General features: G+C 40.1%; 2 protein-coding genes across 3 annotated transcripts; both read left to right on the top strand.

The window, feature by feature from the left end:
* The first annotated feature begins 341 nt into the window (after positions 1-341).
* Positions 342-9,630, top strand: cggbp1 (CGG triplet repeat binding protein 1). 2 transcript variants are annotated; one of them, XM_008110272.3, is made up of 3 exons: positions 344-510; positions 3,718-3,812; positions 5,161-9,630. In XM_008110272.3, exons 2-3 carry the CDS (start codon positions 3,739-3,741, stop codon positions 5,672-5,674), a joined length of 588 nt encoding a protein of 195 aa, XP_008108479.1. In that variant the 5' UTR covers positions 344-510; positions 3,718-3,738; the 3' UTR covers positions 5,675-9,630. The 2 variants fall into 2 exon arrangements, with proteins under 2 accessions (XP_008108480.1, XP_008108479.1); XM_008110273.3 differs by lacking the exon at positions 3,718-3,812 and having other exon boundaries at positions 342-510.
* Positions 9,631-12,982: 3,352 nt separating this feature from the next.
* On the top strand, positions 12,983-26,640 carry il2ra (interleukin 2 receptor subunit alpha). Its single transcript, XM_062983314.1, has 7 exons — positions 12,983-13,151; positions 20,623-20,811; positions 21,036-21,137; positions 22,364-22,612; positions 23,666-23,749; positions 24,785-24,854; positions 24,952-26,640. Exons 1-6 carry the CDS (start codon positions 13,076-13,078, stop codon positions 24,829-24,831), a joined length of 747 nt encoding a protein of 248 aa, XP_062839384.1. The 5' UTR covers positions 12,983-13,075; the 3' UTR covers positions 24,832-24,854; positions 24,952-26,640.
* Positions 26,641-27,153: the final 513 nt, after the last annotated feature.

Genomic DNA, 27,153 nt, shown 5'->3' with positions numbered 1-27,153 from the left:
ACTGGCTCACCGCCTTGTCACTCAATTCCGAACTCCGCCTCTCCGTCACCGGAATGGTTAGACCTTAGGCCTGTTCCGACAATCGAAGCGTCACGCCCACGACGTGGATTGGGCAGCAGTCTGGTCGATCACCAAAAAGCCCCGCCTCTGCCCACATTTCCAATGCTTCAAAGTAAACATCTCCTCCTCCTCCTTGCGCGTGATTGGTAAAAAGAAGCGTCAATATATGCCCTGTCAGCTACACAGAGCGCCGTTCTCTTTTCCTTCATCTCCTATTGGCTATAGCGCATGCTACGGTGTCTGTGATTGGCTAAGACCGTCGCCCCGCCTTCTTTGCCTAGAGGAAGCAACCCCCTTTCCCTTCAGACCGCGCCAGTCCGCCTGTCTGGCACGGCGGCTCCGTGGAGTCTGTTGTCCGTCGCGGGGCTTGCGGGGAAGCGCGTCGAGTCAAGCTAGGCCGCAGCGGAGGCTTGGCGGAGATAAAGCGAGGATAAAGGAGGAGCAGTGAGGGTGAGGCCTTGGATGGGGGGAAGGGGGGGGCGAAAGAAGAGGTCTCCATGGCAACAGGGAGGGAGGGGGGACGGAAAGTGGGGAGGGACATTAAGGATGTGATTCTAACAATCAGTGCTAGATTTGATTCTGTTGAATAATTATATGGTGTAAGTTTTAAATCGCAGTGCTTTTGGTAATGTGAGCCGTTTTGGATCTCCTTTAAGAGAGGGAAGTGATTTATAAGTATTATATTTGAATATATTGTATTACTATATTTATGTATTATCATATTATGTCATAGTAATATTATATACAATATAGATTATATTATATTATTATTTCGTTGTTATGTTATAGTAATATTTTATATGATATAGATTATATTATAATATATAATATAGAATTTATTGTTATATTATTATTGTATTGTAATTATATGTTTTTATATTATATTGTTGTAATATTATTATATGTACTATAGATTACGTTATTATTATATATTATTATTATTTCAGGTTGAGCAACCCCTTATTCTAAGTTCCAAAAGTTGTCCACATTTATGGCTGAGGCAGTGACAGCTTTGCACTCTGCTGGTACCCTGTACACAAACTGGGTTTCATGCACAAAATTATTTCAAATATTACGTATTACATCAGTTATTAATGGGTTGCTGTTAGTTTTCCAGACTGTATGGCCATGTTTCAGAAGCATTCTCTCCTGACATTTTGCCCACATCTATGGCAGGCATCCTCAGAGGTTGTGAGGTCTGTTGGAAATTAAACTAGGCAAGTGGGGTTTATATATCTGTGGAAGGTCCAGGGTTGGAGAGGCAAACACACTTGTCTGTTTGAGGCAAGTGTGAATGTTTTAATTGGCTAGTTTGATTAGCATTTGATGGCTTTGCAGATTCAAAGCCTGACTGCTTCTTACAAAACTCTAAAATCAGGACAGTAAATAAGTAACACCACTCAGAAAACAGAGGGCATCTAACATCTCCCAACAAAGGATTCCTTCAGGCAAGAAGCAGCCAGGCCTTGAATCTGCAAGGCCATTTAATCCTAATTAAGGTGGCCAGTTGCAACATTCACACTTGCCTCAAACAGAAAAGAGTTCTTTTTCCCACTTTGGACATTCCACAGATACATAAACCCCACTTGCATAGTTTCCCAACAGACCTCTCAAGCTCTGAAGATGGCTGCCATAAATGTGGGTGAAATGTCAGGAGAGAATGCTGGTTATATAGCCTGGAAAACTCACAACAACCCAGTGATTCCAGCCATGACAGCCTTCAACAACGCATAATTATACATTATATTATTATGTTATAGTAATATCATATATAATATAGATTACGTTATTGTTTTATATTGTTATAATTCTATATTGTTATATTAGATTATATAGATTTATAGTTAAGTTATTATATATACTATAGATTACATTGTTTTAAGTTATTATTTTTACAGGTTGAGCAACCCCTTATTCAAAGTTACAAAATACGCCCGAAATTGTCCACATTTATCACTGAGACAGTGACAGCTTTGCTTTCTGATGATCCCTTGTCCACAAACTGGGTTTCATGCACAACGTTATTTCAGATATTATGCATTAAATGAATGATAGTTAGCCTTGGGGTAAGGAGCTTATGAAAGATATGTGAATTTCCTCTTTAGACTTTGGTCCTTTCTCCAAGAGATCTTGACATCTGAATTCAAAAGGAAAGCCCAAGTCTGCTGGAGAAATATCTGGGTGCTGGTGGTTCTTCTTCTTGTTGTTGTTATTGTTATTATTATTGGTGTCTTGTTTTTTTTTCCCTCTCTAAAATGAGGCCCAAATTAGCTAAAACAGTACACTATGCAATTGAACACCTGACAAAGCCTTACAAATATGAAAACAGAATTGAAGATTGAGCATGCCTTATTCTGAATTCTAGGATACTCCAAAATTGTCCTCTGAGGTCCCTTTCACACAGTCATATAACCCAGTATATCAAGGCAGATAATCCACAATATTTGCTTTGAACTGGGTTATATGGCAGTGTTGACTCAGAGTCCACACTGCCATATAATCCATTTCAATGTGGATTTTATACAGCTGTGTGGACGGGGTCTGAGTTAGTTTATACCTTTGCTTTCTGTTGGTTCAGTGTACACAAACATTATTTCAAGCACAAAATTATTTAAAATATTATGTATTAATCTCCCAACAGAGGATTCCCCCAGGCAGTAAACAGCCAGTCCTTGAAGCTGCAAAGACATTCAGTGCTAATCAAGGTGGCCACTTGCCACATTAACACTTGCCTCATACAGTCAAGAATTCTTTCTCTCACCATGGACTTTCCACAGATATATAAACCCCTCTTGCCCAGTTTTTAGCAGACCCCACAAACTCTGAGGATGTCTGCCATAGATGTGGGCAAAACATCAGGAAAAAAAATGCTTCTGGAACATGGCCATCTAGCCTGGAAAACTCACTGTAACCCAGTGATTCCGGCCATGAAAGCCTTCAACAACACAATAAAATGAATATTTGTGAAAAAGAAATCTATGCCATCACTTTCTCATAATTGGCTAGTCCTTTCAGACACTTACCCAGTTCAACATAGAATTCTCCTTGGTAGAAAAACACAAATTTGATTCAGTACACAAAATTATTTTAAAAATTGTATAACATTTCCTTTACTGTGTGTGTACAACATTTATATGAAACAAATTAATTTAATGCTTAGACTTGGCTCCCCATCTGCAGGATATCTCATTGTATATATGCATGCAAAGATAGGCATTTTGAAATCTAAAATCCAAAACAGTTCTGGTTCTAAGCATTTTAGATAAGGGATACTCAACCTACATTTTTTTAATACTGTAATGTGTTTGCACAATATCAAGTTTGTGTACATTGAAGCATTAGAAAGCAAAGATGTCACTACCCCAGTTGCCTGGAAAACTCACAGCAACCCAGTGATTCCGGCCATGAAAGCCTTCGACAACACAATAAAATGAGTGTTTGTCCATCAGCCCCAAAAAAGCCCAGCACATGCATTACCCATATACCCACCTTACCAAATTCCCCAGTTGTGCACAACCCCTGAGGAAACAGGAGAAAATTCAGAAACTCCACAGAAACCACATTCTAGTAGCGATTCTGGGCGCAACATCTGTATTCCAGAAATGAGCCTTGAATGTCCACTTCCCAAATACCCAATCTCTCCAAATTCTTTTGCAGAATGTAGATGTTGTGCCTTTGATGGAAGGTGATTCCTGTGGGATTCCTGAGCTTTTCCCCGTCACACCCATGGAGTCGTGGATGGAGTGTAACAGGTACCAGAAGGCTGTTTCTGTGGGGTTTCTGTATTTTCTTTTTTCCTGTCTTTCCCCAGGAGCTATGCCTGGGGAATTCGATAAAATTATCTAGTTGGGCAGTGGGCTTTCGGGTATCTTGTGGGACACAGATGTTGTGCACAGAATATATTTTTCGAGGTAGTTCCTATGAAATGTCAGTGTCTCCAGTATGCAGAAATGTGGGAGGTGAATGTTGTTTGGGTAGCTTATGTTGTGGTGGTGTCATATTTCAGAAATTTTGCGATGTTGATTAAACACAAGGGAAGTAATACCCAAGACATTTAACTAATGTAAAGGTTTTTTCAAGGGACATTAAATATATCTCGTATATATGATTGCATTCTTCTCCATTTGCTTTGCAATCCCTGTCTGTGAACATGAGGGGGAAACCTTGTTCCTTTTGATGCCTGCATGAAAAGGGCTTTGAGAAATGCCATTGGAGCACCTACATATATCTTGGAAAGATAGCTTATGAAAGTAGGCAGTTTTTTGTGATAAACCAAAGGCCAGACTTGGCATTCAAATTCTGAAAAGGCTTAGATTTCATTGGTTTCTGAATACGATTTGCAAATCGATATTTGGTAAGTGTTGCCTGCAATACATCGATAACAGAATTTGTGCTGCTAGTAATGCTAGACTCAGAATAGGCCACTGGAGATCGTCTTTTAGTATTCAAAGAGGGATGCTTTCCCTAACACCGAGAGAGTACTATATTATACTGTATGAAGACTATAGTATGTTCCTTTATACTGTAGTCATAAGTATATTTTGTGATGTGTGTGCTGCATTTTAAAAAAACTTAGTTATGTTTTTAAACTATTTATGGTGGTATTTAAGATGATAAATGTTGGATTGTGTTTTAAATTTTTGTTAACGGGTGTTAGCTAGCCTTTGTAAGCCACATTGGGTCCCAAGCTGGACATGTAAAAAATCAATCTATCATAAACCTCAGTTAGCAATGTACAATAGTTTATTCCTCCCTTAGATCCATTCCAATATTCTTAAAACTGAATTACTTCAATAAATGTTATTTCAAAGAGCACAGTTTCATAGATACTTCTTACATGGAGTCTAAGACCTTTATAGGATATTTATGTGTATGTGCCTGTATGTGGTGGGAAAATAGTTGGCAGAAATAATGTCAGAGTGTTCTATTTGTTGGTGCAGAAAAGTAGGGCAATTCAATATTCTAATATTCAGGATTTTAAAAAGAGAAGTTTTGGGAATTAGCAGAACCTTGATAAATTCTCCTGTTGTAGTTTGAGATTGCACAAGGTGGATATGAATATAATACATCTCTCTCAACTTTCCCCCCTATAAAAATTAGCTTACTGAAGACAACCATGGATCGGTTTGATGTGAAGCCACCTCCTTCTCGGAGCCGCTCTAAGACTGCTTTGTACGTGACGCCTCAGGACCGCGTCACGGAGTTTGGCAGCGAACTGTATGAAGACGGGGGGAAGTTGTATTGCACTTTCTGCAACGTGGTCTTGAACCACGTCCGCAAGTCTGCCATCAACGACCACCTCAAATCCAAGACTCACACCAAGCGGAAGGGTGAGTTTGAAGAGCAAACCGTGCGGAAGAAGCCAAGGACCCTGACGGCCTCTCTGCAGTGCAACAGCGCGCCCCAAATAGAGAAACCCAATGTCGTCCACGACTTTGTAAAAATGTTTCTGGAGGCCAGCATTCCCCTTGAGAAGGCCGACCATCCCGCCGTGCGAGCGTTCCTCTCTCGGCACGTGAAGAATGGGAACTCCGTCCCCAAGGCAGAGCAGCTCAGGAAGGCCTACCTGCCTGATGGGTTTACAAATCAGATGATCAAATCTGAAGACCACTGAGGGGCAGCCCTGGGTTCTAGGTGTGGAGTATTACAGTTGCATAACTGTGGTGTGGTTTATTTTTATATCCATGCGCTTGCAGTGTTACATCATGGTTTTCGTTTTGTAAAAAGGACTATCTGTTGCAGAATGCAATGGTGTTTCAGAAACAGTTGGTGTTACAGGAATGTTGCTTCAAAACTGTTGAGCTCCTGTGGTTGGAAGGATGGCAAAAAAGTGCCATATTGCTTAGTTTATGCAGAAGCGTGCTAAATGAACAGTATACAACAATTCCCTGAATCCTTCTCTTCCTTCAATATTACATGCAGATGAACAACTGGAACGTACTCACACCAAACAATCTTATCATTAATATAATGTATACACATACTTTCCATATTACTCCCATATTCTTAATGTAAATTTACAATTCTGTGATTTGGTGGTGTTCAGTTTGACTTGGAGTGGGTATAAGTCAAAATTTTTAAAAGGTTAGACCCTTGAAGTACACCTCACAGAGTTAGCAGGTCCTTGAAACCTCAATATATTTTCCCTATTATGTTACATTTCTTTCTAATTTAGGAATGCTGTGCTAATCTTGTAGACTCGATTTCCCTTTTTTTTTTTTTGGAAGGCAAGAATATAAATTAATCAAAATGCATTTCTAGTTTGGATAATGGATTTCCTGTTTGAATAGTAAACATCTAGTTCCTTGAATTATGTGTCTCAACTTCTGTTTTATTCATTTTCCTCCCATTGGTGACTTGTTTCTGTTACTGACCAGGATGTTCGTATTCTAACATGTCTAGCAAAGGTTTCAAGAGTGCAGATGCATAACTCAATAAAAGCGAAGGCCTGCATCTGAATATTTATTCCCATGATAATCCTGCATGTTCTCATGGATCTTGAAATAAGAATATATGGAACATTCAATCAAATCCCCAATTTCCATTCTGGAAGGGAAAGACATTCTATAGTAGGCATGGACCAGCTGTTAGGAATTGTGGGAGTTAAAGTCCAAAACACCTGGAGGGCTGAAGTTTGCCTATGCCTGCTCAATAGGCAATGTATCTGTCATAAAGGAAGCAGCTTCTGTAATGGACAGATGTACTGCAGTTAGCGCTGAATTTTGGGAGCTGCTGTGTGGCTTATATGGGATAGAAAACCCTATTCCTGCTATATTAGCTCTCAGAAAAAGTGCAGGCCTCTGACATTAAAGCTATACTCGATGGTCTATAAATAGCATTGATTTTACAAATAATGCTTCAGTGGTCAGCTTTTGGGCTTGTCTAAAATTTTGTTTCTATTTCTGCCTAGGTTCAGTTTGAAAGCTGGCTCAAGTTACTGGACTTTAGTATCCATGTATTTTTGAAATTTATTCAGCTTTGACCTTTGTAATATGATTTCCTAAAGAGAAACCTGGGTTGGGAAGAGGGTTTATGTGTATTGTCGTTTTCTTTTTCCTTGACTTCCTTACCAGGTTGTTCAGTCTTCTTGGAAAGTTGTCAGTCCTGTTTGAAATATTCTTAATGCATCCTCAAGCAGCTGTGCAGGATCTTTGTGTCTTTCCTGTTTTTCTTGAAAAGCCAAAATCTCCACTTTGGATATTTGCCTTGATTATTCTCCAGTCACTTTATTCTTTCTTAATGCAATTTGAAAAGCATGTGTAACATTCTGCTTCTGTCCTGTTTTCATTTTAAATGACCAAGGAAATTGGGTGTGTATGTGTTATGGGAAGTTCACCATTAGTCTTTATATTAAACTTTGAGATGGTGTAGAACAAGTCTTCCATGTTCAAAAGTCCCAAAGTGTTTTATTGGCATTGATGAATGTAGTCAAGGACGGAAAGTCTATTGGATCCTCTGAAATATTACAGCTGAGATTTACAATATGTTTTAGTTGTCATACTGGAAGTGAAAATATGTGAGTAACATTTGTTCCACAAATTGGAACCAGACTCAGTTGTACAAAATTGGCGTTTTGACTGAGTCTCATTGATTTTAGTATAGTTGCGTCTACATCCAATCCCATTAATAGTTTCTGTAGGGCTGCACCTCCATCCTTTGCTTTATTTCAGTCTGCCTTTCCCTTTTCTTTCACTATATTCCTTGCAAACTGTGCTGAATTTTGCAAACAAATACTGCGATTTTTCATCTTTAGCCTGATATGGATGTGAAGTTTTTTTCATTCCTCAGCATTTGTACCCAGACCAAGGATTGCAGCCTTAATAATAGCTTTACGAGCAAAGTTGGCTTACCATCTTTTACTTACTATGTAAAAACCCACCTTGTGAGACTTCGAAAAATACCTGTATTTTGATATATTTTTTATCTTACTCTAAAATATAACCATATACAGCTGTGTGTCTCGCTTGAGAAGAATTTATGAAGGCAAATGAGTAGTTCGCTAGCTCCTGTTTGCTTTTTAGTAATTTTTTTTGCTTATCTGCTAACTCTTGTGTGTTAGTTGAGGTAGGAAACCATGATGTAATACAGCGCCATTGATACATGTGCCTATATTCCTGATTGATGATGTGTTATACGTCTTGCAACAGAGCACATGCCCTGTATGTGAGGTGTTTGGAAGTGTATGTGGTATGTTTCATGGATGTGTTTTTCTTCATCTCGTACTGGGTTGCTATTTCTACTGACAGGAGAGCCTCGCACAGAGAAACATGCCAACATAGATCGTGCAAGCAACTACATATTTCACACTTCAGGTTTACATACAGAGTGGTAGTTTCATGTGTTTCCCTGAAAGTTACACATTACAGCCCAAAGAAATTCACAGTTCACTACTTGGCACATTATAGCATAAGTATGTACAAATGGGCTGTTATATAGAGTTAAAGATGCTGATCCAGGAAATGGGGGTTAATCATGGGAAGGAGCCATATCAGTTTATCAAATTGTCACTGAAAGTTGGACTTTCGTTTAAGTTCAGAGGAGATAGCATGACTTCATGTACATAATTATGTCGTTTGTGTATAACATTATCACAAAATGTAGCGGCTGCCCAACCAAGATAGTATTTTACAGAAAATGGTCATTTAATACGATTTAGCTTTAGAACAGACTAAAGCCGAGTTGCTATGTGTGTATACTTGAAAACAAGTTGTGTTGAATTCTGCAAAACTTGCTTTCAGATAAAACACGTATAACTGGGCTGTACAGATGTATCGAATGGGAAAGAGTCCTAGATGCTTCCGACATTTTGCTCTATCCAGTGAGTAGAAGTTGTCATCTTTCTAAGATAAGAATCTTCCAACATTTTTTAAATGCCAGAATTAATATGCTTTTGAGTGTGAATGCAAGAAAAGGACATGTGAGAAATTTGAAACATCTACTTTTAGATATTGACGTGTCATTCAAACCATATGGATTAAAGGTGAAGGATTAAGAGGAGCTGCTATTAATACATGGTTGAATCCATATGGTTAGCCCATATGGGTATCAGAGGAACTGAATCATGGCTGACTCTTTTCATTGATGCCAATAAGCCAGCTCGGTGAAAGGATCCTCAGTCTTTATGAATTGCTGACCTCCAGGTTTTCACCTTTATTATTAAGGTGGATTCAAGCTGTCCAATTCAACCAACTCATTTGAAAGCAAATTAACATTTGCTAATTTGGGAATGCTTTTAGGGTATTCCAAGTTTTCCAACCTCCCAAGTATCTTTTTTTTAAAGTCAGTTGTAAGCTTGCAAAATTAGATAGGAAAGCTAGTTTTGTGTCTCCTTTATAGTCTTTTTAACTGAGAGAAAAAAAGGAATAAAATGTGCAAATTATTTACCATTTATTTATAGATGCACATTGTATGAATAATCGTGCTCTCTTCTTACCATTCATCTTTGAATTTGCTGCTAGAGTTCTTTGGGCTTTCTTTTCTTACTTGGTTTATGCATGTAGAGTATTCATTCTCTCTGGGTTTTTAAAAAAATGTGTTAATTTTACAAAATAAAGCAATTTAAAACAAAGACTACTTGGAAGCGAAGTGTCATGTTGCCATTGTGGAAGGTACATAGCAGATTCTTTCCAAGAAAAGGAAAAAGAAAATAGAGGTGACAATAAACATAGCGATATCGATGGATATTGCCAAAGTGTTAGGGATTATTACTGTCCACAATACAGTTAGCATCTATCATATCTGTCATGATTGTTTCATGGTGTTATCTCCACCAGCCCAAATGTTCTTAATCTGCATGATAGATATCTGATAGTATATTTCAGTTCTCCAGCTTGCAATCGGCAATAGCACATGTACCAGCGCCGTTACATCTCAACCACAGAATCAGATTACACATAAAGCAGACATTATCAAGATGTTTTATAAAAAGGGGGAAAGTAAAATACTAATAATGTTATTGATGAAAATTAAACTGCATTTAAATTTAGTGAAATTATAAAGTTCTCATTCAAAACCAGGGTGAAATAATGGGATGGGATAAGATGTGTGTGTATGTACCTCCAGGTCTTGTTAATTTATGGCAAGCCCATGGGTTTCATAGGGATAATAAGGAAGCACGTTTCATACTGTTTCACTTTTACAGATATTAAATGTTCTTAGAAATGGTGCAAAGCATGATAGAGAATTAATTGGGACTGTTCATGCTGAATAAGGAAAATTAAAACACAAACCATTCTATTGTAGACTCTAAACCTCAAAGACCGGGATCTGAATCCTAATGCTTGTGCCAAATAAAGTAGACCCTTGAATCAACGGGCTTTGCCTATATGTGTGCTCACAATTTACCAATTGGTTCAGTGCTCACTGTTTGACAATGGAATATGCTGCTATGGAGTGTGGTGGAGTCTCATTCTCTGGAGGTTCATAAGGGTGGGTGACCATCTGTCGGGAGTGCTTTGATGCCTGCTTGACAATGGTGTTGGAGTGGATGACCCATGGGGTCTCTTCCAGCTCTATGGTCTATGATTCTAAGTACCTTCCATGTCTGAGAGCGGGAAGGAGCACAATCCTGCCCACTGACATTACTGGGCTCCAAACACTTGGGATCGTATACAGGAGTATAATGTTTCATCCCACTTTATTCTGCTTTGGTCATTCCTCACCTCGCCCAAAAGATATACACTCCCTTGAAACCTCCTAGTTTAAAATACACTCGGAGATTAAAAAAACAAAGTCTTCTTTGAAAAATAACGTATCTTATCTACTCACAAACATGTATTAATTCACCATACAGACACATTTCAGGCACTGCAGACTGATTCAATCAGAGAAGTCAGCCATAGTTGAACACTTGCTGAACCAACCTGGACACAGCATATTGAGAACATAGAAATGCTGGACCACTCACAACCACCATGTCAGACTACACAGAGAAGCCATTGAAATCCACAAGAAGCATGCAGACCATTTCAACAGAAAGGAGGAAACCATGAAAATCAACAAAATTTAGCTACCAGTATTAAAAAAAAACTATAATCAGAAGGAACAACACTCTGAAAACAGAGAAATTCCAGCTATGAATCAGGGGCAGCTAACATGTTCCGTCTCCCAGGGGTTTGATTTGCATTATTCCATGGTTGTAGGGAATAGCACCCTTTTTGCATTTTTTCCAGGGTTGCTGCAGACTCAGCAGCACTCTGACAGTTAGCCATTAGCAGAGATTTGTAACCATTCTGCAAGGCCTTTGCTGCTGAAAGCTTGCAAAGTATCCTTTTGTTCTGGAGACAGCCCCTTTTCCTGGGGATGAAATCTCCATTTTGAGAAGCCCTTTGCCTTCTAGACAGAAGAGAAAAGAACTCAGATGTGCTTGTGTGGTCAAGCCAGGCCAGCTCAGACAAGCCATCGTAAGTACTGACCTCTTGCCTATAAAACTGGTGCTGAGTTCAGATAGGGGAAGACCTGCTCTTTCCAAGATAGCAACTCAGCACTGGGGCAAAGAATATCCCAGGATTTCTTTGCCATTGGAAGAAGCTCTAATCACTTCGTCTCCAAGCTAGCTTTGAGCTTAGATAGTGAAAGACCTGCTCTTTTTGATATAGCAGCTCAGAGCTAGGGTAGAGAGCATCTCATGATATCTTCGCCTTTGGAAGAAGTTAACCCAGCAACTAAGGGGAAAGGCAAGAAATGAACATCTGCAAGGTTTTATAAGTTGACTATTTGTATTTGTAACCTCAACAATTTGTGCCTAGTTTGCCAAGGAGTTTGAGAAAATAAAATCTTGTTTGATTGTTCAACTTTTTTTCTCATTTTTTCTGCCTAAGTGGAGTTCCTTGCATTTATTCCTGTTGAAGTTCATTTTGTTAGTTTTGGCCAATCATCTCTCTAATCTGTTAAGATAGTTTTGAATTCTGCTCCTGTCTTCTGGAGTGTTGGCTCTCCCTCCCAGTTTGGTGTCGTCTACAATCTTGATGATCGTGTCTTCTAGCCCTTCATTGAAGTCATTAATAAAGAGGTTGAACAGAATCAGGCCCAGGACAGGACCTTGCTGATGACACTCCACTCATCACTTCTTTCCAGGATGAAGACGGCGCATTGGGGAGAATCACCCTCTGGGTTTGTTCACTTAACCAATTACAGATTCAGCTAACCATGGTTTTGCCTAGCCCACATTTGATTAGGAGTCATTTGTAATTCAGATATTTGTAACTCAGGGACAGCCTGTACACTACTTATCAACACTCATGGATAGATCAACCCAGGTTTTGAGGGTTGATTTTTTGACTACAAGTTCTAGACTTATACCTGAGCATAACATTTCTATATATATAGGAGCCTCCGGTGGCCTAGGGGATAAAAGCCTTGTGACTTGAAGGTTGGGTTGCTGACCTGAAGGCTGCCAAGTTCGAATCCCATCCGTGGAGAGTGCGGATGAGTTCCCTCTATCAGCTCCAGCTCCATGCAGGGACATGAGAGAAGCCTCCCACAAGGATGGTAAAACATCAAAACATCCGGGCGTCCCCTGGGCAACATCCTTGCAGACGGCCAATTCTCTCACTCCAGAAGCAACTCCGGTTGCTCCTGACACGAAAAAAAAAAAAATTCTATATGTCCCATTTTTGGAACAGGTAGAATTTGCTTGCTCTGGGCATACATTTGCTAGAATTGTGTCCACTTGGTAGGCCAAAGTCACTCACAGGATGTTCGCCGCAGGTGTAAACCACATCCTCCAAAGTGTAGCTCATCTATATGGCACTTTTTTGGGTGCATTTTTTAAAAAGGATCTCTAACTTCCTGAATGAGTAGTCCTCACACCTGAGAACAGTTTCATCCGCACAAGGAGGGGGGGTGGGGGGTGGCAAGAAAGACTGATCAAAATCGAGACAATATGCAATCATGATTATCTAAGGCTCTTCCTGGAGTCCTGCAGAAGAGAGAGATGTTGCCACCCAAGCAGTCACCCAAGCCGGTCTTCGGTCTTTTTCTTCTCTAAAATTACAAATTTGAGGACTGAGAAGATATGGGCAACTTCTGCATTGGATTTGGATTATTCTTGATGTGGGGAACGATCCAGACCACATTCGGGGCTGGGAAAGGTAAGCAGCAAAATCTTTGGGTTGCTGTTTGGTGATTTATGGTAAGGAAAGGAGGGACTGCCAGTGTCAATGACAACTCATAAAGAGCACAAACTATCAAGGATGAATCAGCCAAATTTCCACCTCATTTAAATAACATTTCTGAAGGCATTGGTTCCAGATCTACATGCAACATATGTCCCATAATGCTGCTTTGAATCCAAACTATAGGATGCTCAGATTTGTAGCTTTGTAGGATTATGTAGGCATTTCTGCTATTGTTTTCTGGTGCTGTGGTTCAGGGCAATTCATTGTAAAATAGATTTCGAATACTTTTTGGGTGGGTGCTTTATTTAATATTTTTGCATGCTTATCACTGACTTTCTGTTGTGAATGGACAATTGTTTCAATGTGATGTTAATTGGGTTTACAATTTTGTCATGCAGGGATGTATGTATGTACAGTAGAGTCTCACTTATCCAACATAAACGGGCTGGCAGAACGTTGGATAAGCGAAAATGTTGGATGATAAGTAAGGATTAAGGAAAAGCCTATTGAATGTCAAATTACGTTATAATTTTACAAATTAAGCACCAAAACATCATGTTATACAACAAATTTGACAGAAAAAGAAGTTCAATATGCAGTAATGCTACGTAGTAATTACTGTAGTTACAAATTTAGCACCACAATATCATGATGTATTGAAAACACTGACTACAAAAATGCTTTGGATAATCCGGAATGTTGGATAAGCGAATGTTGGATAAGTGAGACTCTATTGTATTGAAAACATTGACTACAATAACATTGGCTACTAACAAATTGGCTACAAATAAAGATAGAATTGCATAAAATGAACGTACAGTAGCAACATTGCCAGAAATTAAATCCATAAAAAGTTCAATCCTTGCTGTTTAGAGAAACAGCTGTGGGTTGGGGTGAGCGGCAAACTGCGTTGGATAATCCAGAATGTTGGATAAGCAGATGTTGGGTAAGTGAGAGACTACTGTATTTGCACCTGGAATAGAAAGTTGATTCCTTTGACCGTATTTCTTCAATTCTGAGATGTCGTTGATTATAAGATACACACTCATTTCAGTGCCACCAACAAGGGTAAAGTTGTATTCATATATACAGTAGAGTCTCACTTATCCAACACTCGCTTATCCAACGTTCTGGATTATCCAACGCATTTTTGTAGTCAATATTTTCAACATATCATGGTATTTTGGTGATAAATTCGTAAATACAGTAATTACTACATAGCACTACTGTGTATTGAACTACTTTTTCTGTCAAATTTGTTGTATAACATGATGTTTTGGTGCTTAATTTGTAAAATCATAACCTAATTTAATGTTTAATAGGCTTTTCCTTAATCTCTCCTTGTTATCCAACATATTCACTTATCCAATGTTCTGCCGGCCCATTTACGTTGGATAAGCGAGACTCTACTGTATATATATATGGTAACACACCCATGACTTAGAAAAAATACAGTATATGTCTCCAAATGATGCTTTCTTTGTCCCATAAGTGGAGAAGGAGAGGAGAAAAAGTAGGATGCCTTAAAAGCAGTTGAGAGAATTGGATAACAGCGCTTTAATCAGTACTGTCTCTGACATATCAGAACAGTTGGAAAGTATGCTGAACTGCAAATTCCAAAATTCTATAGGATGCAGCCAAGGCAGTGGAATCATAATACTATGTCCACATGGAAGACTATGTCCACAATTCAAGAAGGATAATGACAAGCTAGAACATGTTCAGAGAGATCTCGATCAATATATCAAAAGGCATGAAAATGTATCTGCGCAAGGAATGCCTTACAAACCAGGGCATTTTTAGTTTAGGGAAGACGAAAAGGTGATATGATAGCTGTATTTAAAGATTTAAAAGGATGCCATGTAGAAGATGGGCATGAGCTTGTTTCCTCCTATTCCAGAGAATAGGGAACACAAACCAATGGATTCAAGCACAAGAATTGAGATTCCACCTGAATTAGGAAGAATGTCTTGACTGTAAGAGTGCATTAGGTAAAAGTAACATTGAGTCTAGTCGTGTCTGACTCTGGGGAATGATGCTCATCTCCATTTCTAAGTCAGAGAGCCAGCATTCTCCGTAGACACCTCCAAGGCTATGTGGCTGGCATGACTACATGGAGTGCCGTTGCCTTCCCACCGGAGCGGGACCAATTGATCTACTCACATTTGCATATTTTCGAACTGCTAGGTTGGCAGAAGCTGGAGCAAACAGTGGGAGCTCATTCTGCTCCCTGGATTCGAACCGCCCACGTTTTGGTCAACAAGTTCTGCAGCTCAGTGGTCTATAGACAGAGTTTGGATGGCCATCTGTCTGGAGTGCTTTAATTGCATCTTTCTTCATTGCAGAACATGGTTGGTCTAGATGGCCCTTGTGGTCCCTTTGAACTCTAGGATTCTATGAAGACTTTTTCTCTCCCTTCTCCAGCTTACTAGTCAACTGTTTCATATCTGCTGTACTGAAAATAGTTTAACCACATGTTGGCCACAGATCGTGAAATGAATGAAGTGTGATCATACCAAAACTCCTTGTACTTGCACTTTCTTTTCAAGCCAGACGTCTTTGGAGGAAGACTTCAAACGGTTTTTTAAAGGAGCCGGTAGACGGAACCTCGTTTCATCTAGTCTTGAAACTCACCGACCTTTGAAAACGTATATGCTGCGAAGCCATTCTTCCCAACTGCTCTCTTGCTGCCCCAAATTGTGGGTTTTACAGGGCAGGTTTAGTCAAATGACTCATCCAGGAGACTCATATTTCAGTTCTGAGATGAAATCTTGGTAGTTTCAGGACAACCTGTGAAGGTAAAGAGGCGCCATGAAAGAGGGCTGAATGCTGTCAAATCCTGGGAGCTGTAGTTTTACAACGTCTTCAGCCTTCTCTGCCAAAGAATGCTGGTGCAGCAGTTTGGTGCATTTGGTGGTAACTAGTACATCTGTATACTGTCCCCTTCTCTCTTATCACTGAGCCAATTGAGTCCTTCTGCAACTAATACTACCACTTTATTCCACTGACGATCCAACACCACTGAAGCAGGGAGCTTTGAAACCGTTGAACAAAAGCTCTCCGAAGCTTTAGGTGCTCTTACTGCCTATTACAGAGAAAACAAGCTGATTCCTAATCCATCTAAAATGCAGATGTGTGCTTTTCATCTTAAGAACAGACAAGCATCTCGAGCTCTGAGGATTATCTGGGAAGGAAACCCACTGGAGCATTGCAGCACACTCAGTACTTGGGAGTCACTATAGATCATGCTCTGACTGACAAGAAGTACTGCTTGAATATCAAGCAAAAATGGGTGCTAGAAATAACATCATATGAAAGCTGACTGGCACAACCTGGGGATCGCAACCAGACACAGTGAAGACATCTGCCCTTGCGCTTTGCTACTCTGCTGCTGAATACACATGTTCAGTATGGAATACATCTCACCACATTAAAAAGTCTTAATGAGACATGCCATATTGTCACAGGATGTTCTATGCCCTACGCTGCTGAGAAATTGTACTGTTTAAGCGGTATTGCTCCCTGACATCCGCCGGGACGTAGCAGCCAATAATGAAAGGACGAATACCCTGTTCGGGTATTAGACAGCATGTCAATGCCTTAAATCAAGAAAACAGCTTCCTAAGATTTACAGAGATACTCACAGGAACATCTCAGCAAGCTAAAAGTGGCAGGCTAAAACCCAGAACCTCAATCAGTGGCTGATTCCAGATGAGAGACTCTCCTTGGGCACATAGAAGACTGGGCGATTTGGAAGATGCTGAACAGACTGCGCTCTGGCACCACGAGATGCAGAGCCAACCTTAAGAAATTTATTTATTTTATTTATTTACAGTATTTATATTCCACCCTTCTCACCCCAAAGGGGACTCAGGGTGGATCGCAGTGTATACATACATGGCAAACATTCAATGCCATATGAACATACAGACAGAGACAGAGAGGCAAATTAACATTCTCCAGCTTCCAGCTTCCTGAGGGTATGCTGGATTCTGGCCACAGGGGGAGCAGCAGCTTCATCATCCACTGCGACACCGAGTCCTTGATGGATACTTCCTCATTCCAAATGCTGCTGGATGATTTTTATGGTGTTGTAAATTAGTTAAATTAACACCCTCCCCTACCTCCCCCACCCCCGCATAAGCGGTACCTAAATTTCCTACTTGATAAATGCAACTATCTTTTGGGTTGCTTAAGTTAACAACTGACAGTTTTTTTTAATGGTCGGGTGCTCAATCCAACACGGGCTGATTTCGAACTCATGACCTCTTGGTCATAGTGATTTATTGCAGTTAGCTACTAACCAGCTGTGCCACAGCCCGGACCCAAATGGGGCCACGAAGTGGAGTCTACAATATGTGAGTGTGGAGAAGAGCAAACCACAGACCACTTACTACAATGCAGTCTGAGCCCTGCCACATGCACAATGAAGGACCTTCTCATAGCGACACCAGAGACACTCAATTGGCCAACTTCGAATCAAAATAAAATTAGCACAATGCCAAGATTTTTTTCTTTGTTTGTGGTTTTTCTGTACATTATAACTGTATTCTCAATTTGCTTCTGACACGATAAATAAAATAAAATAAATTCCACTTTTGTCAGACCTCATCTGGAATAATACTGTGTCCAGTCCTGTGCAACACAGTTCAAGAAAGGTATGGATAAGTTGGAAGATATCCAGAGAAAAGGCCCTACGTTTACCAAAGGTTTGGAAGCCAAGACTTGTGAGGAGCGGCTTAAGGAACCAGTTAGGTTTAGCTTGGAAAAGAGAAGGCTCAAAGGAGACGCGAGAGCCATGTTTAAATATCTGAAAGGATGATCATATTGAGGAGTGGGCTTGTTTTCTGCTGTTCCAGAATTCAAGACATGGAACTGCAGTTCCAAACTTCAGGAAAAGAGATCCCACCTAAACACTAAGCTTTTTTTGACTGGAATATACTGCCGGAGAGTCTGACAGCCGTCTCCTTTGGAAGTATAAGCAGTGGCTGGATGGCCATCTGTTGGGAGTATTTAGACTGTGTCTACGTGCCTGGCAAAATAGAGTTGAACTGGATAGCCCTTGGGGTTTCTTCCAACTTTAAGATGCTTTGATTCTTCTACTTTCTGGTGCTGTTACAAAGGGAGAGTTGGACCAAGAACCCAGCTTGTGTCCCAAACTATTTTACGTACTTTAAACACATACATAAATTACTTATTTTCAAGATCCAAGTTTGGAAGTATCTTTATGTTTGAAGATAGCTCACCGCTGCAAGATATAAAGCAAAATATCATGAAGAAGGAGCGTACTAGAAACACTGGGTCATTATTCAAGAATATACAGTAGTCAAAAGGTTCAGTCCTTGGGTCAAATGCCAAGATTTCACAGAGGAATGTTCCAAGGAACAAGAGACTCTAAAGCACAGTCGTAGTTCCACGGTCAAGTCACAGAAGCCAAAGTTCAAGGGTAATCCAAAAGTTGTAGCCAAGAGTCAGTTCAGGGATTCATGGTTTACCAAGGTCCACCACAGGATACAATAGCAACAAAGTTCATCAATACAAAAGTCTTCAGGATTCCACAAGGTTCAGGAATTCACCATAAAGGTCTGGATACCAACAATCCACCAATGCAGGGAAAAACCACCAGCCTCCATGAACTATTAGGATGAATACTTTTCTCCCAAAGAGCAGTCTCTGTTAGCTCTTTTTATGCAGTTAATTTATTATTTACTTACTGTGTTTACAGTATTTATATTCCGCCCTTCTCACCCCGAAGGGGACTCAGGGCGGATCACAATGTACATATACATGGCAAATATTCAATACCATTAGACATGTGACATGCAGACACAGACACAAAGGCAATTTAACATTTTCCAACTTCTGGCTTCATGAAGATATTTATTTATTATTTATTTACCGTATTTATATTCCGCCCTTCTCACCCCAAAGGGGACTCAGGGTGGATCACATTACACATATAAGGCAAACATTCAATGCCTTAACATAGAACAAAGACAAAGACAAACGCGGTGCTCCGAGCTGGCCTCGAACTCATGACCTCTTGGTCAGAGTGATTTGTTGAAGCTGGCTGCAGCTGGTTGCTCAACAGCCTGTGCCACAGCCCGGGCCATGGCTCGATTCCGGCCACAGGGGGAGCTGCCACTTCACCATCCACTTGTGACATCGAGTCCTGATGGAGTACTTTGTCAGGACCCTGGCTGCAGAGCACCAATAACCTTACACAGAGGCCAGTCTCTATCTAATATCTTTATTAAAGAAATATATAAAGTCAATAAAAACAAGTGAAGAATATAGTTCAGAAGCAGACCTTTCAGATGAGGTCAAATATAGTCCAGAAATGTATTGTCCAATATAAAATATTAGAGTTCAAAGTTTTAATCCACTTGACCGAAACACACACTTTGCCAAGCAATAGTGTGGGGAAATAACAGAGTCTTTAAAGTCCAATGAAGCTTGACAACAAGGCTGGAAATAAACTTGATTCTTGGCTAGATCCGTGACTGAAGATGAGGCAAACATGAAGCATGAAACAGAGTCCGTGGTAGAACCGTGAGACAGGGCAAAGCTTGAAGCTTGATCCGGGAAGCAAGGAACTGGGATTACGAAGTCCACACACGATCTCTCTCCTCAAGCTGATCAATTGACTCCGCAAAGAATCCCTCGCGCCAAACACCTATATTGGGTCTCGTTTTCCCGCCAACAGAACTCTTTCCCTAGAGAACGAGAAGCGAAACCCAACTCTGTCCAGATGCATGACTCCTTAGAATTTCCCAAGGGAAGCAGACCTAATCAGCCATTTGTTTGGCAGCGATTCTCAGGCTTCTCCGATTAGCCTCCCTGACTCCCCTATCTTTAGAATAATTTTCCCTCCTGGGAAACGGGGGGGGAGTTCTGCCCAAGGCCTGTTTGGCTGAATTCTTGAAGGCAAACATAAACATCCTGCAGGTGAAGAGACTCCGGCTCTTGCTGAACCGGCGAAAACCCCATGTTTTCCTCTTCGTCTGCCACAATAGTACTAGGAAAAGGACTACAAGGCCCATGAGTCATCACATACTTCCTCATTCTTCCGCACGCTGCTAGACATTTTTATGGTGTCGTAAATTCGTTAAATTAGTCTCCCCGCATAAAGCGGTACCTAAATTTTCTACTTGGCAGATGCAACTGTCTTTCGAGTTGATTTGGTCAACAATGAGCTAGGCTATTAATGGTCGGAAGCTCGATCCGACCCAGGTTAATCACAGCTGCAGCCTATCTTGAAAGCCTCCTCCATGAATAGCAGCCACCTGTGAGTTCTTACAGATAGATTACTCTGATCTTTAGAATCCAGAACTGAGATTGACCCCTTCTATACCTTTTGCAGCATCACCAACTGCTAGGCATGATGCCAACCACCATCAACTATGAGACATGACAGGTGCTTTTATCCTGCTTTCATTTTCAGGAGAATGCCCCTTTCCCCAGACAATTGAGTTTGCCGAGTATTTTGCCGAGTGGTACGTCTTGGGGACAGTGGTCCGTTATGACTGTGAGCTTGGCTACAAGAGGCTGGGAGGAAGAAGCAACCGGATGACCTGCGAGAAGCGATCCACCCAAGCTCAGTGGACCTGCCGGTTTCCCCCCAATTGCACAGGTAGGAAACAGCATTTCTGGGAAATTGAATAGAGGTTTCAGAGCCAGACCTCCACATTTTGGCCCTCCAGGTGTTTTGGACTGCCAGCTGTTAGGAATTGTGGGAGTTGAAGTCCAAAACACCTGGAGGGCCCAAGTTTGCCCATGCCTGTATTCGTGTGTCAGCTGCAGTGTGTAGGTGTGTATATATATATTTCTCACTTAAATAATTATGTTTCTGCACAGCCATTTCTGAGCTGACTTCTCGCGCTTCCCAGAAGCTCTCAACTGAAGCATGTGAAGAAAGTTCGAACAGCTCCCAAATAACATCCCACCACATTATAAAAGGTAGGATAAACCATTATTTAATTCAATTATTATTTTATTGTATGACACAGCAAACAAGATAGTCATGCTGGATTTCATATCACAAAATCACAAGTCGAACACTTCCCAAGTGTCTAGGACTGTTATTATTATTATTATTGGGTTGTTGTATGTCTTTTGGGCTGTGTGGCCATGTTCCAGAAGTATTCTCTCCTGACGTTTCGCCCACATCTATGGCAGGCATCCTCAGAGGTTGTGAGGTATCCTCAGGTACCTCTGAGGATGCCTGCCATAGATGTGGGCGAAACGTCAGGAGAGAATGCTTCTGGAAGATGGCCATACAGCCCGAAAGACATACAACAACCCTGTGATCCCAGCCATGAAAGCCTTCGACAACACATTATTATTATTATTATTATTATTATTATTATTATTATTATTATTATTATTTTATTATGACACAGCAAACAAGATGGATATGCTGGATTTCGTATCACAAAATCACAAGTCGAACACTTCCCAAGTGTCTAGGACTGTGTGATGTATTTTCGGATTATGCGCGCAGATCCCAGCAGGGTGGCCTTTTGCAGCTGACAGATTGTAATTTTGTCAATGTCTATTGTTTCCAAATGCCGGCTGAGATCTTTTGGCACAACACCCAGTGTGCCCATCACCACCGGGACCACCTGCACTGGTTTCTGCCAGAGTCTTTGAAGTTCAATCTTGAGGTCCTGATAGCGGCTGAGTTTTTCCTGTTGTTTTTCATCAATGCAACTGTCACCTGGGATGGCAACATCAATGATCCAAACCTTTTTATTATTTATTTATTTATTTATTTAATGCAGTTCAGTACCAATTAAACTTCCACAGCCCAATGCAGTAGAATCATGGGAATTGCAGGTTCATAAGGTCTTTCTCTCTCTCTCTCTGCCAAAGAGTGCTGCTACCTCTCCAAACTCCATGGCATTGATCCAGGGTAGTGAAAGTGGTGCCAAAACCGCATTAAGCAGTGTCTGTAAGCTGCCCTGAGTTCTGTTTGGAGAGGGGGCTGGGTATAAAATTATTATTATTATTATTATTATTATTATTATTATTATTATTAATAATAATAATTCTACAGTGTAAATGTACCCTGAGAGACTGAATCAAGTTCCACAAATAGGCTCAGCACCTTGGATAGCTCCTTTAAAGGTTGGGCTGAAATTCTTTGGGAATGTCTTCTAACTCCATGATTCTCTGCTTCCAAGACCTTACAGATGGATGCAGACTCCCCAGGCCCCTCAAACATGCCACGGTCAAGGTGGCTAAGTATCTTGTGGGGCAAACACTGCAGTACAGATGCCTGGATGGATACCACGCCTGGTCCCCCATCTCTGGAAACAGCACTTGCCAGGATTTCAAGGGGAAAGGAGTGTGGTCCCGCTTATCTCTGCGCTGCGCCAATGACAGCAGTAGTGTTGTTACCGAAGGGATACCAAACTCCTCCCTTGGCTCAGGTAAGACGTTTCCCATTTTTTATCCAAACTATTTCTTTAAAAGATGTTGTGTTTCCTTCTCTCTTTGTTCCCAGTTGTTTCTCACCCTCCCATTTATCAACTGTTAAATCTGGACTCGTGCAACGTTTTAGAAACTGGCTTTCATCACATTTGGCTGAGCTTGGCTTAGCAAAGTGTTTTAGCAACATTATACTAAGTAAGCATTAGTATTAATGTATTTAATGCAAACATGAACCTTTACTTTACTTTGATCCCTATTGAATCTGTGCCCCAGAAACAATAGTTGTGTTGACATTGGTCCCTTGGTATCCATTGGAGTTTGGTTCCAAGATGTTTTGGTCTTCAACTGCTCAAGTCCCTTGATATACAATGGCAAAGTAAAATGGGGTTCCTTATATAAAATGTCACACAGTTGCCAGAGAGAGCTTGAGAATGATATAGAGTAGAGTCTCACTTATCCAACGTAAATGGGCCAGCAGAACGTTGGATAAGAGAATATGTTGGATAATAAAGAGAGATTAAGGAAAATCCTATTAAACATCAAATTAGGTGATGATTTTACAAATTAAGCACCAAAACATCATGTTATACAACAAATTTGATAGAAAAAGTAGTTCAATATGCAGTAAGGCTATGTTGTAATTACTGTATTTACGAATTTAGCACCAAAATATCATGATATATTGAAAACATTGACTACAAAAATGCATTGGATAATCCAGAACGTTGGATAAGCGAGTGTTGGATAAGTGAGACTCTACTGTATATACATATGAATGATTAGCTGAATCTGTGAATTCAGGTTCCATGGATAAAGAGAGTCTACTTTAATTACCAGGCACCTGAACTGGAGAAACAAAATAAAACTGGTGTTTAAAGGAGCCAAAGCTGGGACTTCTTTCCTCGATGGAAAATGTTCTGTTTTAGAAACCATTGATATATTTCTTTTCATTCCTTTTTATGCTGAAATACAGTCCTACTCTTCTCTTTGGGAACTGGTTATTGCTGTTTCCTAACTTATGTTCTGTTCTTATACAACTGTCCCTCGCTTAGCTCCTTCTTCCAAAAGCTCTTCAACAGAAGATTATAAACAAAGAGACAATGGCTCCCAAAGCATATTAGAGCAAGTCATGGAAGGTAACATGAATGTTTTATTTAATTTGTTCATTATTTGTTTACATCTCTAATATTTCACAGATGGAAACATGTGGCCGTGGCCATATAACACCCAGAGTGGGGTCAAGATTGCCAAAATTATTAATGAAGAAGAACACATAAACAAGGAGATGTTGCAGCATTTTCTGGAGGACCTAAAAAATGCCTAGAATTGACATATCATTTTGTCAGATGTGGATAAATGAATCAGTGGATACTGGGCTTGTGGATATGGGAATCATACTGTATATGTCCTCTATTCTATATATGAGGATCTTCCAATGGGACACTGTAATTCTAATCGAAGGCCTTCATGGCCAGACTCACTGGGTTGCTGTAAGTTTTCCGGGCTGTATGTTCATGTTCCAGAAGCATTCTCTCCTGATGTTTCACCCACATCTATGGCAGGCATCCTCAGAAGTTGTGAGGTCTGTTGGATACTAGGCAAGTGGGGTTTATATATCTGTGGAATAATGTCCAGGGTGAGAGAAAGAACTCTTGTCTGTTGGACGCAAGTGTGAATATTGCAATTGGCCACCTTGATTAGCATTGAATAGTCTTGCAGCTTCAAAGCCTATCTGCTTCCTGCCTGGGGGAATCCTGTCTTGGGAGTGTTTGCTGGCCCTGATTGTTTCTTGCCTGGAATTCCCCTGTTTTCTGAATGCTAATCAAGCTGGCCAATTACAACATTCACACTTGCCTCAAGCAGACAAGAGTTATTTCTCCTACCTTGGACTTTCCAGAGATATATAAACCCCACTTGCTTAGTTTCCAACAGACCTCACAACCTCTGAGGATGCTTACCATAGATGTGGGTGAAACATCAGGAGAAAATGCTTCTGGAACATGGGCATATAGCCCAGAAAACTCACAGCAAACCACTGTAATTGTTGTTGGTCATGATTGTTGTTTGGAAAACATATCAGTTTAATAATAAATATATTCAGCATATTGAGCAGAGATGTAATCTTTTGATTCAGCTATTTATTTTCAAGTTTACTTTTTTGTTTCTTTCAGCAACTGTGTTGATTATTGCTGTAATGATTGTTGCCATCCTTTTATAAGGAATCCTCATAAGAAATGTGTGGTGAGTAGTAATAGCATACATCAGCTTCATCTTTGTGCATAGACTGCCTGCTATCACAGTCTGTTAAAAATCCTGTATTTTAATATATTTCTCCGAGGTAAATAAAGGCACCTGAAGATTGGTGAAAGGCTCCAATTCCTAATTGGATGAACTTGCCGGCAAAATCAGAAGAAGATATTTGGATGTCCAAGGATTCTCATTTGGGGCCACATGTCTACATTAAGATCTCAGGGACTTGGATCTGAATTATAGTGGATGGCTGTGGAATGGCACCACTCGTATTGACCTTATTCTTTAAACATGTTTATTTTACTAATTGATGCTTGCCTGGAAGCCCTCTCCGCAAGAGTTTGCTGGAAATTTTTTTTCTCTTTCCCCTGATTCTGTTGCTCTATTTCTTCTTCCCATACTTGTTTAAAGATTGTATGTGTTGTACAGTTATAAATGTTTTATTTGCTGCCTTAGGCCCCTTCCACACAGCTGAATAAAATCCCATATTATCTGCTTTGAACTGGAATATATGGCAGTGTGGACTCGGATAATCCAGTTCAAGGCAGATACTATGGGATTTTCTGCTTTGATATTCTGGGATATGTGTGGAAGGGCCCTTTGAGACTTTGATTGAAAAGTGGGTTGCAAATCTTTTAGTGGGTAAATCATGAATGAATAGGGATTCATTCCAATCCCTATTTGGCCATGGAAACCCACTGGGTGACCTTGGGCAAGTGATGTCGAAGGCTTTCATGTCTGGAATCACAGGGTTGTTGTGTGTTTTCTGGGCTGTATGACCATGTTCCAGAAGCATTCTCTCCTGACATTTCGCCCACATCTATGGCAGGCATACTCTGAGGATGCCTGCCATAGATGTGTGTGAAATGTCAGGAAATTTTAAAATTTTAAAATGGAAATTAGAAAAGGAAAAAGGCCTGATGGGTTTTATTTATAAGAAATTAATTGAAAAACAATATAAATTGAAACAAACATTAGCCGAGATATGGAAAGAGGACATGAACATTAACAACTCTGACATAGAATACTGGATTAATTCAATTTAAAAAATCAAGCAGATAAGGATAAGAGAAACCCAAAGGAAAATACTGACTAAATGGTATAGAACCCCAATCCAATTAGCTTATATAACTAAAACAACCACAAAATTGTGTTGGCATGGATGTGGGATAACTGGCTCATATATTCATATGTGGTGGGAATGTGATAAAGTGCAAACATTTTATAACAACGTAAAGAAGGAAATTGAAGATTTAACTGGACATAAATTGATTTTGAAAAATAAAGAATTCTTCATCCAGAAATTAGATAAGAACAAAATTACTAAGGACTGGGGCGAAATTATAAAATACATGTTAGTTGCTGCTCAAGGAACAGTTGCCTTGGGTTGGAAAGAGCAAACAAAGTGGGAACTTTAAAAATGGTATGAATACCTAGCTGATTTTATGCTTCAGGATTATATCCTTGAAAGGAGAACTAAATATATATCAGGCCGAATAAAAAAGAATTGGGAGCTGAAATGGGGAAGATTGATAGATAAAGTCAAAGGACAAAGAAAATATAAAGAATTGAATCATTCTCTACTTACGATTGATCAATTAAAATAATATCTGAATGGAAGAAAGTACTGTTCCCAAAGGGAGGGGGGTTTGAAAAACTACTTGAAATAAATGGGAGATAAAAGTGGAACTAGCAAGTGTATTGTTACCGAGAATATGTGATTGGATGTGTATGTTGATGGATTTTGTTGTTGTTTCGGTGGTATCTACAATAAAAACATACTAAAAAAAATGTCAGGAAATAATACATCTGGAACATGGCCATACAGCCCGGAAAACACACCATAACCCTTGGGCAAGTGAGTTGACATATAGGGAAATCTGATTCAGTGATCATGACTAGCCATAGGATTTAGTCCACTATGAAAATGGGGAAATATATATATCTACACAAATTTGCAAAGCAGTGCTCTCACCCTTAGATTCCTCCACTTTGCCTTGAGAATCGGAGGGTTCAGAGCCTGAGATCTGGCTGCCCAGCTCTCTATTGATTTAGTTGATTAGCTTAAGAGTTTCATAGAACTCTGAAGACCTTGTTGTTGTGTACCTTCAAGTTGTTCCCGACTTATGGTGACCCTATAGAATCATAGAATAGTAGAGTTGGAAGAGACCTCATGGGCCATCCAGTCCAACCCCCTAAGACCACCCTAAGATGATCTATCAGTGTATTTGCCTTGCCTCTCTCTGAGGCTGAGAGAGTGTGACTTGCCCAAGATCACCCAGTGCATTTC

The sequence above is a fragment of the Anolis carolinensis genome, chromosome 5 (assembly GCF_035594765.1).
Source record: "Anolis carolinensis isolate JA03-04 chromosome 5, rAnoCar3.1.pri, whole genome shotgun sequence".
Lineage (NCBI taxonomy): Eukaryota > Metazoa > Chordata > Lepidosauria > Squamata > Dactyloidae > Anolis > Anolis carolinensis.
This window is presented reverse-complemented; position numbering and strand designations above follow the sequence as displayed.

Coding starts and splice junctions, on each gene's coding strand:
- cggbp1 (XM_008110272.3), top strand. CDS start 3,739: ATGGAAGGTGATTCCTGTGGGATTCCTGAGCTTTTCCCCGTCACACCC. Junction 3,813..5,160: donor TCGTGGATGGAGTGTAACAG/GTACCAGAAGGC, acceptor TATAAAAATTAG/CTTACTGAAGACAACCATGG.
- il2ra (XM_062983314.1), top strand. CDS start 13,076: ATGGGCAACTTCTGCATTGGATTTGGATTATTCTTGATGTGGGGAACG. Junction 20,812..21,035: donor GTTTCCCCCCAATTGCACAG/GTAGGAAACAGC, acceptor GTTTCTGCACAG/CCATTTCTGAGCTGACTTCT. Junction 22,613..23,665: donor AAACTCCTCCCTTGGCTCAG/GTAAGACGTTTC, acceptor TCCCTCGCTTAG/CTCCTTCTTCCAAAAGCTCT.